Here is a 19,035-nt window from a genome sequence, read left to right as displayed (position 1 = left end):
CCCAAAGCAAGTACTTCAAGCCCTTATCTGTCATGAAACTAAAGCATTTGGGGAGCTCCTGTGGCTACAAACTATGTAACTACCACCACTAAAAATCTGGATCAGATCTCTGTGCAAGAAATTTATTTGCAGCTGAGATCACAACACAAGTCTGCAAGCACAGAATTCAGAGGTTAGTAATTCACAGTATGCTATATCATTGAGCTCCGTAAAGCATTTCCTTTCAAGAACCATCCTGTAGAACAGATTCACTCTCAGGACAGGGCCAGCCATATGCTTTTTGACAAAGGGATGTATTTTAGAATTGCAGTCCAGTGGGCAAAGAAGGAGGAATGTAGCACAATGCCACCAAGAGAGTTATGTGCACTGTTAAATGGAACGAGGCCATACAGAGTAATTGAACAGGAAGGTACGTGCAAAGAAATGCAATGCTTTAGGAACAGCAGACACAAGGCTTCATGGCAGTTCACAATGAACTGTGCTCCGTGATACTGCAACACCACCTCAGCTGTACAACTCTAGGCCTATACAAAGCTATTTATAGTCACTTGTATTGCTTCTATCTGAAAAGCTCCCATGATCTGAAGGGCTCTAGTTAAGCACAATATTTCATCACTTGCCTAACTTGGAGAAAACAGGTGTAAATGCTGAGTTGATGTTTAAAAGCTTTGTGTCTGCTTGGAAACAAAATCACAAGTATTCTTGAGCTACTGTGAATTTAAGCAATGAACTCTCCAAAGTTCACAATGAACAAGGATGCAGACAGAAAGGCTGATGAAAGCATTCTATTTTCCCTTTCACATTTGTTACCTTTTCATTTTCTTTCCTTTTCGGTAACCTGCTATATTTTGCCATGGACACGTCATGTTCTGTAGACAAGGAATATTATTTTCTTTTTTAGAAATGTGATGTGTATGTGCACAGATTCAATATGTCTTCTTTGCTCTAGCAGCTGCATATGCATAGAAACAAAACAGGGACACATACCATTGCTAGCAAGGCCAAAGAGATCCTTCAATGTGCTTACTTCTGGAAGAGAGAAATCAAATATTCAAAGTAAAACCAGCTGTGAACACTTTGTTCAACTGAGACCATTTATGGCATATTTACTGCCCAAGTCACTCCAGCCCTTCCCAGCAGAGATGTATACATTGTGCCTGTCTTGAAAATGCTACACCAGATCAGCTGCTAGAGAAATGAATAATTAAGGGTGGAGTGAGTTTATTTTATTGAGGAAGTTGTCACTCCAAGAAAGATGCCTTATCTGCCAGTGTCATTTCTCCAAAGAAGCACCATTTCAGTATGTTTATTCTGACAAAAGGCCCACCACTATCATGCAAGATCAGCAGTTCTGAACAACCTGACAGTGCTTATCTGATACTGAGAAATTTAAGATCCATGGACGTATGAACTAAAGCCTTTTTCCTGTACATGAATCTCCCTCAGTGTGGAACATTTTTGCTAAGCTGCTCTGTGAAAATAAATCTGTATCCAACACACCTGACTGCTGGGTATGATGCTTGCATTACAAATACTGGCCATGAGATTCTGATACAGGTAGAGAGAAGACAGACTGGACAGACCATGTAACTTCACAAGTGTCGGGCACAAGCTACTCTTAGTATCCCCACCAACATATGCCACAACTGGCAAAAACTCTCTCAAAAAGCTACAAAGAAAGCACATTTACAAGAACAGACATTATGCAACTGTGAAAATACCAAGGGGAAATTGTAGAATGTCATCATGGTCTCTCTGATTATTTTTAACATCCTTCTCATTAATCAGTTTCACTCCACCTTTTTTTTTTCCCCAGAATGCTTCATTATGACTCAGATTAAGAAAAGACAGAATATTTTTCCACTTATACCTAACTTGTATTTAGAGGTTTCTACAATATTCAATGTATAGATGTAACAGGATGAAAAGTAAAAACAGTAACACAGTTATTCTTCCTTGCTTCCTTGTTTAATCCCTCTATGAAATTCCAGTGTGGCCAGGTCTCTACTAAAAATGTTGTTCTACAGACTGCATCAGAAAAACTGGATAGAATTAAAAAAATAATTGACATCCAAGGAAGTTGAAGAAACTTTTGTTTTCTGTCATGCAGCACCTGAAGCTGTGGTTGCAGGCTTCATATGCATTTTCATGTATTTTTTAATGAACAAGAGGGAAGAATCCATAAATATGGAAAAAGAATTACTATCTCTGAGGCCACATGAAAGAGGTGAGGAAGTGTTTATCCCATCAACATCTTACCATCTAAATTCTGCTTTAGATTTGACAGTATATGATGAACAACGTATTGTTAACATAGACACCTGGATGTCCTCACAATTTCCAATCAGGTCCTATAAGGAACTTAAACCAGTCACTGTTCTGCTGTAGTCATTTTGTCTCACACCAAAATGATATCTACAGGAAGAACATAAGTGGGACTGCAAAAAGTGAAATGAGCAGTGGGCTTAAAAAAAAAAGAGAAAGAAGGAAATGCTGCTGCAAAAACTCACATTTCTGTTGCATAAGTAAGTAAAATTGTCCTTGACCTAGAATATGAGCTTTTTTCTTTTGTAATTACATAAAATGTTTATGCTACTGCCTTGCTGTTTAAGTAATGGAATCCCAAATTTGTGAAATCAAGTAACTTGCATGGAGCTACCCTTGCATGGCAAGGATTTAAAGAGGACTGATTCCTCAAAAAGGAGGGAATATACTATTCTCTGAAATTAAAACAACATCCTTGCTTGTGCTTGTCAAACACCACCAAACTTCTGAAGTGGAATAAGTACTGTGTGCAAGCCCACTTCACTGCCAAATTTCCCTTCTAGCAATTACAACATCAGTGACTTCACTGAAATGACACTAGTATAAAAACACAGTGACCCAACAAAGAACAAAGCTGTGTATTTTTAAACTTGCACCATATGGTGCATAAAATGTTACGTGGTGAACTTGAACTGGTTTTGTCTGAGTAAAAGCATGCACCTGTCAATGAAATTCTGTAGCAGGGAAAAAACCCCACAAACTTTTCTATGAATCATCAAAGAACAAATTAATACATGGCATTATGTCTCTTGTGATGAAATAAACGAGAAGGAGCACATAAGGAAAATTGAAACTTAGAATAAAATTTACCTGTGAGATCTTTTTCTCGAAATTGTATTATTGGGAGAACCATTGTATCTGCAAGCTGTTTTGCCAGTTCAGAATGAAGAATATTGAGCTGAAACAGAGAATTGTTCTAAGACACAATGTACATTAAAAAACCCAAACCACAGAGAACATCAAAACACACCAGCCATTTGTGTCCAGTGGATATAATGTACTTCAATACTTGAAATACACTTCTCATGGTATCTGAGACAGATGGGCATGTTCTCCCTAAATGCTTAATTCCTACCTGGTATTTCCCAAGGATCCAAGAACTTCTCAGTTCCCACATAATGGATTAGGGCAATTCACTTGACCATTAATTCTAATGCTTAGCCAACAGGATTTAAACTGTAATTATCTTTTATTAATCTGTTTTAGTTAAGTCTCAATGCCATGGAGTTACAGTCCCACCAACACAACTACAGTGTCTTTCCAGGAACAAGGACTAACCAGGACACAATCACAACAGGGGGCAACTCCAACGAAAGGTCCCATTCCAATATTTTACCTTCATAGCAGTTCCCCATGGCTGTTTTTGTGTTTCTAAACTTCAGCACACAGCTGTTTTAAAGCACCCATGTGGCACCATTTAGGATGAAGGCAGGCAAGGCTCTCGTGTCAACAGCAGCCTGCTAAGAGTATGAGATGGGTGCAGGTAGGACAGCTATCAATCACACTGCTGAAGCACCAGGAGCGTGCCGCACGTTGAGGTGACATCCTGCCCGTTTGCTCAGTGACCTGGATACCTCCAGGCAGCCTCATGCAGGTAAGGATGAACTGAGGATATCCCATGAGACAGTACAATTCAATGCTGATAGAACAGACAACTAAAACAGGTACAAGGGGAAGCTAACACACAGAAAAGGAGGCCAAGGAATGGAGCAAGTTCTTGTGAGGGAAAATGTGACTGACAGAACTAAGCAGCAACTTTCACTTTCTGCCCCCAAATGGCACCATACTCTTGAACCTGGGAAGGAGAAAGTTCTCATTTTGATCTATTTGAAGGCACGTAAGCAATTGCAAGACTTGTGATAACACATGCTCTTTTCAAGCACCCTGAGAACACCCATGCAACAAGAAAAGCCTAAAAAAAAAGTAAACCGTTGGGATTCCTCTCACTACATCCTCAGAGTTATCCATGGGCTCTAAAATTTTTAACTTACTTTTTGCCCCACAACCCTCTCTCCTCTCCCAAACAGCAGACCTCAGTACAGCCTTTTGCTTCTTAATCAAAGCTGGAAGTAGACCAACAAGAACAGACTTTTCTGATGGCACAGCACTGCTCACAGCAGAGAGAATGATTTGACAAAACCTAAGCAAGAAGGACCTAGATACCAAGACCATATTGAAATGTTATATGGGAAGGTCTAACAAAAGCATTTACAAACACTTCCAGTACTTAGCAGAAACGTCCAGGGCATGGGGGTATTCACTGCACACAGATTCACTGTCTTCACCTCACAGTACTGCAGCCTTCCCCAGACATCTCTGGATTCTGCATGATCTCATAACAACTAAACTGCAACTTTACCAATTCACAGCTGCCCTGCATCCATACCTAGCAAGCTTTGGCTCAAACTGCAGTGTTTAAAGCTTAGAAATGTGTCATTTTAATATAGAATTATATAAAAGATTGCCCTAGCCTAGATGGCACATCCTGTTTTAGTCTCTCTTTAAGTTCTCCTATGAAATTCAGCCTTACTCTGAGGACAGAATATGGGATGAAGCCACAGAAACAGCTCTAACCATTATGGAAGGGTGATATCAAATGTCTTTATCCAAAATTAAACTACTCTAAAACTCTGGTACACTCTAGCCTTCAGTGGGAAGGCTCTGAATCAAAAGGAGAGACCCAAAGAAAAACCACTAATATTCTGTATTGTAAAAAGAGAGTATTACAGTTCAAATTACCTCATCCACAACTTTTGAAAAATAATGGAGGGTGGATATCACTTCTTCATCTCCTTTACCTAAGGCAAAATGCTGGAAATAGAAACACATATTTGGTCAATAAATTAATAAAGATGAATATAAAATACAACACATGTTTTACTACAAATCTAATTAATATTTCTACAAAATGCAACAAAGGCTAAAAATAAATGTAAAAACAGAAGCTCATTAATAGGCATCATTTTACCCTGCTCTTCTTGTGTTAAATGAATGGATTTTGGACAACGCTTAATTCTCATTATACTCATTTTAAAATCATAGAACTGGAACAAACTGACTTGTATCTTCATAAATTTATTAACTCAGATTTTGTACCTTTTTGGGTTTTTTCTAATCTGGTTCTTTTCTTTTTCAAGATTCTCAGAAATGATCCAACTCCCTTGAACATCCTGGGCAAATTCACAACTGCCTTCACATGATACCAAGTAAAGCAAATGCCCTGAGCACTTCTGGAAAACACAGTTTACAGACTTCTTCACAAGTGCTGAGGCAGAAAAGAAATCAAAGTCATGTGCTGAACATACCTGCTTTTCATAGGCAAGGAGCTGCTTTGAAAGCTGTTGTGTGGCAAGACACATTTCATTCTACAAATAAAAATGACATGTTAATAGAAATAATGAAAGGTTCCCAGTGCTGCTGTTACCACTACTTTGTTAGCAGCTTCTTGACTGAATCTGAAACTACTTACACAAACATTCAGCTGTAGTCCCAAAATACCTGCACAGATGTCCTGCTTTCAGTTAGGATAGAGTTAATTTCTTCTCAGCAGCTGTTACAGTGCTGTGTTTTGGATTCAGAGTAAGAATAGTGCTGAAAACACACTTATGTTTTGGATTTTTGTGAAGTCATGTTTATCCTAAGTAAAGGACTTTTTTTTCCTTGTCCCACACTCGGCCAGTGAGAGGGCACACAAAAGAAACTGGGAGGAAGCACAGCTGGGACGGACAACCCAAAAGGACCAAAGGGATATTCCACACCATGGAACATCATGCCCAGTAAATAAACTGGGGCAAGTACCCAGTAAAGGGAGGCTAGTCTGGGTTCGGGAAGGGAGCTCTGGCATCAGTTAGTGGGTGGTGAACAGCTGCAATGTGCATCACCTTTTTTTTTTTCCTTTTTATTATCATTATTATAATTTACCATTATTATTGTATTTTACTTTATTTTCAATTATTAAACTTCCTTTATCTCAAAATACAAGTTTTACTTTGATTCTCCTCCCCATTCCGCTAGGGTTAGGGGAACAGAAATGGGGTTGAGCAAGCCCCACAAATGGGGCTGGAAGAATTTCCAGCTGGGGTTAAACCATGACAACAGAGAAGCAGCAGTAAGAGGTACATACTTCAGATCTACAGTTCAACTGCTTTGAACAGAGCTAAGATTTGGGGGTTTGGTTTCAGTCTTGGGTTTCCCCATCACAAGAATGTAATGAAACTAGAACAACCTCAAAGACGTAGGCTGCCATACCAGCAGAAGAATGTTTCATACTGGTTAATCATCTCTCCCCAAAACCTACACCAATAAAGTGAAACAGAACATGTGCCTCACGCTGCATTCACGCTCAGGGAATGTACCAATGTAATTACAGCGCTTTAAGTGGCTACAAGAGCACAAACCAGCACATCTCTCTTTTCCTGAAAATATACACACACTTAAGATGTGCTTACACCAAGTAAGATTTGTAGGGATGTTGTATAATTTTCCTGGACAGCTGGAAAAACTAGACAAGCACTTGGATATGTCAATCTTTAGTCAATGAATTCCTAACACTAGCATATCAACTGCTCTGTCCCTGATTTATTAACAAGGACTTACAACAAGAATAAAAGAAAAAAGGGAAGGGAGCAACTGACATCTGTCTTAACCCCTATCAGATCCTTCTCGTCCTCAGAAAGGCAGAGAACTAATAACTTTAAATTTAATTTTAAACCTTAACAAACTATTCCTGTCTCCAAATATTTAAGGCCATAGAGAGTTTGTAAAACTAGGAGCAGATCTCTGAACTGCTTTAATAAAGCCCTTTTTACTAGGGCTGATACAAGAAACCATTAAAACTGGGACAGAGCTTGTGTGCTCTCTTATTGTCACTTGTCATCCTGAGCAAGCAGAACCCAGCACACTGAACTATCTGGGCCAGAGACCCTGAAACACCCTTTGCTTTGGCCTGCTGCCAACTGTGACATACTGCATTACAGCCTGGTGCTTCTGCTCCACCTTGACACACCAGGAACAGGAGTTCATAGAGCAGCAGGGCCCAGCATTCAGTCAGCGTTAATGGGTGCTCAAATGCTCAGGGGAAAAATGAAAAAAGCAAAGCCAAACCAGCCACAGCCTAGGTACGAGCAGCTGCGTGTGAATGCAGGACAGGAAAAGCTGAATGAGGTCATTTTGACCATCTTAAAACAGCATGGTGATAACACTCCCAGGCAGGAGGAGATGGCACAGCAGAGACTTCCGAGGTACCAACAGGAGTTTGAAGCTGAGATAATGTGGGCCCATGCTCAGATCATGCACACCCCATGACTATTCTCACTTCACAGTGATGGATTAGCCTTATTTCTTGTCTCAGCCCAATTAGTAATAAGCACACTTCAACACAACAATAATGCCAATGGTTCCTGTAAGATTTGCAGGAGTTTTTACAGATTACGTAGTTTTTACAATGAAAAAGCTTTACACAAACACTTGGTATTTAAGTATTTCCCAAGCAAGAGGATGGAAAAGGATGTTGTGCCTTATTAATAAAAAAACAAACCCTGTTAAAAGCTCAGATATGGATAGGAATGAGCCTTAACTATCTGTCCCCAGCAGTAAGAATACCAGAGAGACTCTGCCACCTTCATAGTGGGAGCTAGCAAACAATGAATTTATGACAGGGAGGAGAGGACTCCCTGCAAGTATACAGAAGACCTTAAAAGGGTTTGTGTGCATGTGGGAGGAAATTCAGATTACAAAAAAAAGCAGAAGTTTGCAGACCTGGCATCTTTTTCATAAATACAATCTCAAAGACAGTCTTCTAGCAGTTCCTACCCAGCTCTAAGTCCTCAAACATCAACTGTGATGCCACCTATAAGTTGTACATCTGGATCAGGGTCAGAGAAATCTTTTGAAATAAACCAAGCATCAGAAACACACCTCTTTCTGCCATTTGTTTCAGTTTACTTATTCCTGCAAAGTCTGCAATTTCACGATCTGCTCTGAATCTGGAAAAGATATGCTTCTGGCCTAAATTTGCTGACAGTAAAAGAAGCTTCAGAATAATGGCCTGATACAAACAAACAAACAAAATCCCCAACTCCAAAAACCCCTCGCCAAAGACACCCTGTTCTTTTGTGTTCACCATCCACAAAGCTTCTACCAGTTTGGTTTTTAGACTAAATCCTCAATTTCCTCACTTAATATTCAAAGGGCATCACTACTCATCTGTGTGAGGCAGTTTGAAGATGGGCGAGTGCAAAGAGTTGTGTGGAATAAGCATCTTCCAGGGATCATCACTCCCCAGGAGTGGTCTCCAGTATGCAACAGGATAATGGCAGGATAATGGAAGTACACAGAAACGCTGAGGATCTCAAAGGGGTGTAAATGAGCAACACCTTACCAAGTACACAACCAGGTGACAACAGTTATTTACAGACCCCAAGCAGACATTTGTAGCCTACTACTCCAGATACAGAACAAATTGAGAGGTGTGCCTGACACAAAACTTACTTTGGGATTTTAGGCTGATTTGGGGACAACAGTTCCATGTATTACTCACAACCCACTGCTGCCAACTGGTCACATTTTTCATTTATTGGCTCAGTTCTTTGTGTCAGAACACCACAAACTCCTTACTCAATCCCTACCCATGTGGAAAAATTAATCCTGGTTCCTTCATCCTCCCTCCTAAGACCTGCCAGACTTAGTTTCCATTAGAGGTTCAAAATCATTTGTTGTATCATTTGGGGAAAACCCCACCGCCTCACCCCCCCCACCCGCCCAAAATCAAAACAAAACAGGCACATGTCCAAAAATTGTAAACAAATCAAACTGAGCTAGCAAGCTGAAACACACTCCATTGCATAAGAAACAGGAAGCAAGCAAAATGCTCTGCTGACCTACTGGTAATACGGCATTGCTATGCACACTAATCTAGGAAAGTTTGGTTTAATCCTCCTCCCATTTCTTCCTAATCAGCCTTTTCCCTCCCCCTACCCTGCTGCCATTCAGTTCCAAGACTCAGAAGTTATTTGCATTGCTTCAGTTAACAGATCGACTAAATCCAGGCAAATTCTTTTAACAGGTTTTAATCTATTTCCAAGGCATTTTCCCATGGATACAGCAACATTGATTTCCTTTGTCCTGAAGTGACTGCAATGCAATACACCACTGCAAAAGAGAAACTACAATACATTCATGATCCCACATCTCTTCCATATTATCTTGACAGTTCAGAATTCATCCCTCATTAATGGAGTAGGACGGCTATCAATGAGATGATATATCACACAAAAACTAAAAAAAAAAAAAAAAAAAAAATCCTGAACAGAAATTGAAGCCTTCTAAATCAAGGAAAACTTAACCAGTACTGGGCCTTGCAAATAAATTCATTTGCACTAGATGGTTTTGCTTAACAGGTAAGACATCTCTGCAGCATTAATGTAAAAAAAGTGTAGCAGAAGGAAGAACAAAACATATGTAAATTAATATAATTAAATCAGTAGTGATTACAGATGTGCTGACTTTTTTTTTCCCCTTTTCTCTAACCCTGGCTTGCATGATAGCCCTAGGAATAAATTTCTGTAAGCCCAGTTCAAATAGATAAGGTAATGGAAGCAAGTCTTGATTCTAGCATTAATCTACCAGAAACAAAAACCAGCTAGTTTAAAAAATATTGTTTAATTTTCAAGTTACTTCAACACCTGACCCAGCCTTCAAATAAGTCAAAAAAAATAAAAAAAAAAAGGTCCATCTTACTTTCTAAGCTAGTGCCCAGAGTAAAAACATGTGGTTGATTCCACCTTCTTCATTATCACTTGTATTCACTAAACTGTTCATATAATCAGAAGAGACTGATTTTTCTCTAACCTCTGTAATAAAATATTCATGCCATTTACAATTTCCCAGTGAGGCAGTCCATCCATTTTTAGGATATCTGTATTTTTCCAAAATAAACTCTGACAACTAATCTGCTGAAATCCAAAGATATTTCTGTAGACAGACTACAGATTTGAGGGCATGTAAAGGATTAAGTCGAGCTATAAATTAACTTCAAAGACACAGAACTATTCCAGCACACCCAGTTCCAATGTATAATGAAGCTTTCTGCAAAGGAACTTTCCTACTCCAGCTACAGTTGGCATTTTTAAAGCCACAAGTAACTGTAACACAGAACTGCCAAAGGCTGCTTTATATAAAGGAGCAAGACACTGGTAAAGGTATTTATCTATGCACTCTGTATGCCCAGAATGACACATAATAAATTTTGGCTTACATCTGGGAAAACTTAATGCCTCATCAAAGAGAAAAAAGAGCCAGGTATGTGGTTGAAGTGGAAGACCCAGGAGGTAGTTCCAGCCTGTCCACCCTTTCAGAACCAGGCAACACATTTCCCTTCAAAATCGGGCACAGCACAGAAAGAACTGGGTCTTGATACAACAGTTTTATGCAGCTCCCTTTACGTATGCTTATCTTCCTACAAAACAGAATTACCCAGCAATCTAGCAATAGCACAGTCCTACAGGCTTAGGTTTGCATATTAAATGGCTTGGAAACATGAACCCAGGCTGCAGAAGCTAAGCCTCACCAGGGTGCTCAGGCTGCACAGCACTTTACAAGATCAGGCTAACATATGGCTTGCCCTGGTGCTGATTCACAGCATGGCATTCCATCCTAACAAATGGGAACAGTTCATCAAAGGATCATCCAATAGCTCCAAGGAATAGAAGCCACCAGTAAAAGCTCTGCTGAAAAACACCAAAAACAGCTACAGGACAGTTGACTCAGTACAGAAAGAACCTCTTCTGTCAAAACAATTACTACCAGCAGGGTATCCATCCATTCATGCTTCCTCAGATTCTCCTTAGCACAACGTTAACCTGCTTCCAGGCACGGTGACAACTCTGACTCTATAGGCAGCACTAAACCCAACTCCCATGCCTTTGCAAATACATTCGTTCTCATGTAGTAATCTTCTGCTTACCTCTGTCAGCAATATATGGTGAATAAGCCTCAGGAAGTTAAGAGGTATGATGCAAACTTACAAGTATGGAATAATTACACACACAGTATTTCACAGAAGTCAGTGATGACAATTGTAGTTTATTGCAAATGTTTGTCCCATTCTAACACTCTGTTGAAGCTTCTCTATGTTAAATTAGAAGTTTATAAAATGCTAACAATTTTTATTCCATCAAAACGTTTTAGGAAAAAAAAGGTCTTATCATTTCAAAAGCCAACACAATTGTTCCCTTAGACATGAAAAGAAAACAAAAGAAAAGCAGTATCAGTGCTTACTTGCTAAAGAAGCAAGAACTCAGCACTTGGGGTTAGCTATGCAACATAATCAGTATGAAAGTCCATGCATAGCCTAAAGAGCCTGACACCCAACTACTGAGTTACAGTCTCCTGAAGGCAATACACAGGAAAATCAAACAAGCAGCACTGTTGAAAAACACAGACATGAGGAATCATGAATTTGCAGAGAGAAGTAACACTTATAAAGCACTACTTAAAAAATAGCTTGACAGATTCAAGCTGTTCTGACACCCATGTAATGTGGTACCTATAAACCAAGACTATTCCATAACTGTCAAAAGTTTCTTTAAGAGCCTGGATGTAAAAAGGCAGTGAGTCACATCAGTTGCTGCTGCTTTCCCTGTGTGCCTCTGGAATCACAGAGACAGAGATGCTGAAGATCATGCTTCACAATTCCCATGCTGTTCCCTCTTCAGATATATTGATAAAGAAAACATGTGTTTCTTTCTACTCCTCTTCTGACATCACTGCCCCTGTATCTAGACAGGTTTGTCAGAACTCATGAGATGAAATATCTTTACAATTACAAAATACTGCATCTTACTCTCCTCTCGCCTGCTCAACTGTTTATCTCTTCTAATAGTCAAAGAGACACAAGAGTCTCCTAAGTTTCCTAAAGGCATTTTGCTTCAAGTGAAGATTCCCAGCTCAGGCATTCTAGAGTATGATGGAGAACTGGAAATGACAGCAAAGCTCTGAAAACAATTTACTATGAAAGTGGTCAGGAAGGTAAACTGGGCACACTTTGTTAATACACTATTGCAAGAACCTCAGCACTGTAAATTAAGCAAATTAAATTTTCTAACAGTCCTTGCTTGCTGCTGCATTATAATATTGCTCAGGGAATAAAACATCAGACTGACAAACACAACATTCACAGAAATCAGAAGTAATGCCAGATGCAACACCAGGGCTTGCACACAAGAAGGAAGCAATATAAGAATAAACCCTGTCAGGAAGATCTCCTGTATAACACCACTGCTGTGATAACTATTCCAGGGTACTATAGCACAGCTGGGAGATCTACAGCAGTAAGTATGTACTCACATGGGTGTGGTTTATTTGATGAATATAAAAATGCTTCACTGTATTTAATCACATTGGTTTGCCAGATCAACCAAGCCTCACTCCTCCAGTGCTACTTTAGGGTTCTGTGACTTCTCCTTAATCAGGGCATCAGGGAAACCTCACTCCTCTAGTGCCAATTTTGGATCCTGTGACTTCTCCTTAATCAGGGCATCACACGCTGCATCTACCTTGTAGCATCACAGCCTCTTTTGCACTAAAGAGTTACCACCTGATCCCATGTAGTATGGGTGCCCAGGGAGGTGAGAGCACTATCCTCATCCTGCAGGGCAACCAGAGGCTTGTAAAGAGGGCCTTGCAGCCAAGGCAATCTGCTACCCATGCATCACCCAGCTGCAGCCCAGGCAGAAGAGCCACTGCTGCACAGGACGCTGCACATCCCTCCTTACACTCTTTTTAAAGTCCTGCCCGAACACATGTAAGTCTGAAAAGATGTTTAAAAGGATTCCTATTTTCCTAAATGTTTTTTTTTAATATGGGCAAGCATTTCTTTTTCACACTCCTTTCAAACGGATCCAAGTGCTTAAAGCAGTTTGAGCTGTCACTTTACAAATTCAGTGTTGCTCTCCACACAGAGCAGTGTTTTGACACAGCTAGAGACAGCTATATGCATATATCCACACAGTTAATTAACAGCATGCAGTTGGTACTAATTGCTGCTCCCCTGAGACTCTGCCCTGAACCTCTTCAGAACCATTAACTATTGTTATTTGATCACAAACTACAGTCGTTTGACTTACATAAAAATCTGAGTTTTCATCACAAGAAACACCAAATTTCTAGTAAGCTAGCCCAAAACCAAAATGAAAACATGGTTGAGACATCAGGGAAATGTTAAAGTTCGGAAAAAACTGTGGATGAAAACAAAATTAACATTTTTTTAAACTGTCATAAGTGTTTTGAGGGGGCATAAACCCTGAATTTTCAGTACTGGAGACTAGTACAACTGACTGATGCTTTGTCTGACTGCCTTGACTGTGATCCTGGTCATGTAATGGCCATTGCTTTAAAGTAGGTCAGTAACTGCAATTCCTATCTAACAGACACGGAAATCAGAGCAGGAGATGACAATGACTTTGAAAAGAGAAAATTTGACTTTGCAGAGTCAAAATTTAAATCCTGAAAATAAAAAGGCAAATTCAGAAAATGGCTTTTCAATACTCTCAGCTTTTACAGGGTTGTAATACGCTGCTATTGAGGCCCAGATAACGTTTCAACAAAAGTGCTTTTTCTCTCAAGTTGTGATTAGGCAGCCAAGAAATACCACATGCAATTTTCTTAACTGTCCATAACTAACTTTATGTTTAGTAGGCAACTCAACATTACCCTTCTATTTCTACATCCCAAAACTGCATCAAACTCCAAAGACCTATTTTAAAGAATCAAATTTTATATCAAATATTCACAAGCGACTGAATACGTACATCAAACTAAAGCAGTGCTCAGGAAAGAAGTGGCGAAAAAGTGCTGGAAAAATGAAGCAGACTCAGTAGTACTGCAAAATAGTGATGGGTAAATGTACTGAGACTGAGAAGAAAAAGGAAATGTAATTGTGGTGAAACAGAAATGGAGAAGGCTAAAAACCAAGATGAAAAGGAAGAGGCAAAGAAAAGCAGAAAAAGTGCCTTTTTTTTTCTTGAATCACATAGAGTGACCACATCCTAAAATGTCATCAGCAGCAGAAAGGGACATGCAGCCCTCAAGCTGGGCATTAAAAATCAGATTAATTCCCTGATTCCCTTCTTCATCCATTTCAATCCTACCGAGTCTTTGCTGTCAGATTCCTACCACACAATGTGCCCACACTCTTAAGGCACTCTTAAGATTACTTAAGGTTACTCTTAAGGCACAGTGACTCTACCAAAATGCCTATCCTTGACTTTCAGCGCTGATTTCATGACACCTCTCGAGCCCTTGGCCATGCCCTGCATAATTTCCTATGTACCTAAGCTGTGCTGCAAACCTCTGGCTACTCTGCATTTGCGCAACATCCAAAATGTGGAGACTTTGAAGGTCTCCAAAGCTGAATCTTCCAGGGGCAGGCAGCCAGATCCTGGGCAAATGGCTCTTCCATGTCAAATTATCAGTCATCCAAAGAACAATCCCACCAAATGGACATATACTTGCTTATAGCAAGACTTACAGCTGAGCTGATTACTAATAATGTAGAGATGAGGCACTCTTCAGGGAAATTCAAAATACCCCTGAGCTCTTAATCTCTCTAGGGGCTTTGATTTACTGATTTAAGAATAGAAGAGTTGTTTCTAGTGAACCCAGGAATTTAACCTACATAAATACTTGCAAAACTTCCACGAGACACTTTGTATGTCTTTAAAGACCCGGATATGGAATTTTGAAACACCTAATTTAATGCACATGGGAATCAACTTCACGGAAAATCACTCAGATTTACATTTGCCAAAGCACTGGATATAAGTTCTCTTACAGGTTTTACTTTCAAAGGGATTTAGTCATCTAGGTCACCTAAACACTCTAGAAAATGTTATTTTTTCTGCTCCTGCTCGTTTTTTGCACAACTACTCTAGGCACTTGACTTTTGTACAGCCCAAAGTGCACATCTGCTCTGTAATCGACAGACATGGGCAGTTCTCTCCATGAGGTGAGTCACAGCATTAAAGTTAGGTGCCTAAAGTCAGTGGGCAGACCTGGGAATCATGTCTGCATTTTGGCAAGCAATTTTGTCAAGGCTAGCCTCCCAATATACCATAAGGTAAGGACACAGCACAGTTTTACTCTGATTAATTGTTTGCAGATAAAGTAAAGAACTTTTTTTTAAATTAATACTACTTTTCTGAGCATCAAGGCAGGAAGAGGTTGAGCTATCAGATGAAAAACACCCACAACTCCTCTTAAACCACAGAAGGAACATGTACTTAGCAGCTCTAATGTAAATAACAGCATCATAATAGCAATTTATATTCTACTCCAGACTGAACAAAAGAAATACAAATGAAAAATTACCTGGGCACCATAGACTCGTTGCATTGCCTGAAGCAACTGGTTTGTGTATTCTGTAAGGGTTCCTGCATCTTCTTCAAAGACACTGAGCAAAGAACGAGTCTTCAATAAAAGAAAAAAAAGCAAAGTTTTCAGTCCTAAGCGTAAATATTAAAAAGAATCAAACAACTACAAAGAGATGGTAGTAAAAAGCAATCAGAAATAATATGCCCTTGACTTGCATGATTCTGTCTATTCAGAATCTCTAAACATGTGGAAATAGATTCTTTTATTATGGATAGTAAACTGAGGCACAAGGATGCAAACTAATAAAATGCTACAGCCACATCCCAGCTCCCAGGCTCTTGCTCCGACTAACAGACAGTCCTTCCAACATAATTAGGAATGTAAAAAATCCTGAATATCTTTCTGCTGATGACAGTAATTCAAACCATGTTAAGGACTGGGGGTCAAACACCGCGGCTTGCTCACTTTACTTCTCCAGTGTCAGACTGCATTGAAAGCACCCCTTTCCACTGAGATAATTTACATTCTGTTATTCACTCCCCACTGTCTTGAGCAACTCTTAAGGGGCCCTGGCCAAAGCAAACTGATGTCACTGGACCAAACAACTGAGCATTCATGTCCAAGAGGCACACAAGGATACACCCACTCGGAGATACCCCTGTACTTTCTTCACTCTGCTAACTCGTTCTAGCCAGCAAGCAGGAAGGGGAAGGAAGAACTTCTGTTATCTTAAAATACACAAATTCCCTTGGTTTGTTCAGGTGGAATTGTCAGGAATACAGAATTATGTTGCTGACACAACTCCCAAGATGGGATAAAAAAGATATTTCAGAATAATGCTGGGCTCCAGAATTTGCTAGATCTTTACAATAATTAAAGAGGAAAGATTGTCCCTTTAACAAACTCATGATCCATACTTAGCCTTAGCTTTGATAAATCCAATCTATTTGAAGCTAACTGGTAATGTCTCTCCATCTGTACAGCTAACCCCTATGACATTAATGAGCTTCATCTGCTCACATGAGGGGCATACATAAACTCTAGAACTTTCATAGACATGTCAGTCTTGTAAAAGAGCAAGGTCTTTATTTATCCCCCTCTTACAAGAATATCTAATGTATCTGAAGTATCCAGGTTTGAATTTGGGAAATTTATTTTCAAAGTTTTAAGATACTGCACTATTTTAACAGAAGGCACATGCATTTTCCAAGGCATTTTTTCTTCTCTGCAAAACTCTCTGCCCAGACTTTTTTCATCCTGGAAAACTCAACACCAGCATCATTCAATAATCCTGGCCTATGATTAACTATCATTTCATCTCTGCTGAGAAGTATCCAAGCCAGAAACTAGTGCTGTTCAGTGGTTAAAATACATGACCTGGGAGTCAGTCTTTGGGTTCTTCTCAGGACCTTCTTCCTTTGAGTAGCTTTAAAAGCTCTTAACAGTTCACTTGGCTGATGTGCTGAGCTGCTACATCATCTCCTACCTGAGAGAAGCTTGCAGTTTGGGAAGCTAGTTTGAGATCCTAGCATGCAAGGAAATATGCATTACAAATGCAACATATTACAAAGTATTGTTCTCAAATAAAGTGAACATAAAAACCAGAGAATGGAGAGAAGTCCAAGTCAATGAAATTGATATCAGGCACCCAAATGTTTAAAGCACCTTTGTACAAAACTTTCTTGTAAGAACAGTGGCACAATTTTGAGTTTTCCACATTAACATATTATTTCAGTAACTGCAACCACATTGATTTTCAAAAATATCTGGTTTCAAATGTTTTACCTTCAGCGATGTAAAGCAAAATAATGTCAACAAACTATTTATTATCTATGCAGTGCTCAATTTGCGTTACAATGGCACCTGATTTGTGTTACAATGGCACATGGAAAGTACTGGGTACAAAGATGGTTAAAAAACAAATCTGGGAAAAACAAAAATTATAAAACTTGACACAACATTTATCAAGCCAAATCTCAAGCCAAAATTCAAAGGTTATATAGAAATTGCCTGAAGTAGGCTACAAATCACACACTTCTGCCTGCTGGAAAAGGTTCCCAAATACAGGAATGTCAGCTCCATTTGTAAATTTTACTGAATTTTTGCAGACTCAGATTTTTCACTTGTCTAAATATGGTTTGAGGTAGAACAGCTCCGGGAACCAACTTCTGAAAGTCTTGGCCTCTGTTATTAGCACATTGTTCAAAAATAATAAAAACAATAAATTATTATGACAGTTTGGAAGTTATTCTTGGAAACTTTTTACATTTAAGAATATGCTATGAAATCACTGTAACAAAATACCAGCATGTATGTATTTTCTTTCTTGCTGTTTTGACAAATTTTGGAATAGCAGCTAATTCTGCTGAAATAAACCAGTAATCCAAATATTAAGCTAACATTTAGGAGGCCCCATTATTCACAACATTGGCTCAACTTCTGGAAGTATAAGAAAAAAATTTCTAGTTTCATGTAAGTACTTCCCTTGATTTTAGCATGACTGCTGACATAAATTTTTCTCTATGTTGTAGCCAAACACATCAAAATTAAGACACTTCTTATGGCCTCTTTCAGCCAGTGTCTGGAGGCAAATCAAGACAAAAGTACTTTACTGATGGGGAGAGATAAATCAAGTTCCAGAAACCTGATGAAGAAATAACTTTGGCTAGTTCTCCTTGGTCTTGCATGTAAATCACATACTTCCCACAGATGATGCTAAGTCAGGTTATATCCTCATTTCACCATCCCTTTGCACTCCTGTGACTGCACAGAGCAGGAGAGAATCAGGCTCTTTCTTGCAGAAGTAACTGATCCTATAAGATGCTATGTTGCTTATTTCTGTGGAACAGAGACTAACATTTGCCTTGATTTTGTGAATCTAAAGCTCTCCTCAGTGAAAAAAGTAATAAAAATATAAAAGACTGAAAAAACTCACTCCTGCTTCCTTGCATAAAAATAATATATTTTAGCAACACTGGGCCATTATAAAAATTAAACAACATCACTCCCTCCGAAAGCTGTAGAGCTTGAAGAAAAGCCAATGACCAAATCAGGGTAAAACATCCTGGCAGTACTCAGGTTTATGCATTGCCTGGTATTCCAGTGATTGCAAAGGAGATGTTGACAGCCTTCATTTCAGGACACAGGAAAAACGATGACCTCCAAATTCAGTTCAGTGCATTGTTCAGCTGCTTTCAGTCAGTGTTACATTTTTAATCATTGAGTGTTGACTGAATAGGTAAATTAGTTAACTTCTCCTGCATGTCAATTTCTTCAGCCTTAGAACGCAGTGGTAGTTTAACACTAAAAATGTTACTAACTACCCATAATGAATCTGGTACA

General features: G+C 39.2%; 1 protein-coding gene across 1 annotated transcript in view; it reads right to left on the bottom strand.

The window, feature by feature from the left end:
* Positions 1–19,035, bottom strand: part of APPL2 (adaptor protein, phosphotyrosine interacting with PH domain and leucine zipper 2) — a 32,585-nt gene that overhangs the window by 11,865 nt on the left and 1,685 nt on the right. Inside the window, exons 2-7 of the mRNA XM_084206814.1 lie at positions 15,691–15,789; positions 5,631–5,690; positions 5,065–5,136; positions 3,136–3,223; positions 988–1,029; positions 811–869 (exon numbers count right to left, since the gene is read on the bottom strand). Of these exons, the coding sequence (XP_084062940.1) occupies positions 811–869; positions 988–1,029; positions 3,136–3,223; positions 5,065–5,136; positions 5,631–5,690; positions 15,691–15,789 (420 nt within the window). The remainder of the gene's footprint in view (positions 1–810; positions 870–987; positions 1,030–3,135; positions 3,224–5,064; positions 5,137–5,630; positions 5,691–15,690; positions 15,790–19,035) is intronic.

The sequence above is a fragment of the Fringilla coelebs genome, assembly GCF_963513975.1.
Source record: "Fringilla coelebs genome assembly, chromosome: 5".
Lineage (NCBI taxonomy): Eukaryota > Metazoa > Chordata > Aves > Passeriformes > Fringillidae > Fringilla > Fringilla coelebs.
This window is presented reverse-complemented; position numbering and strand designations above follow the sequence as displayed.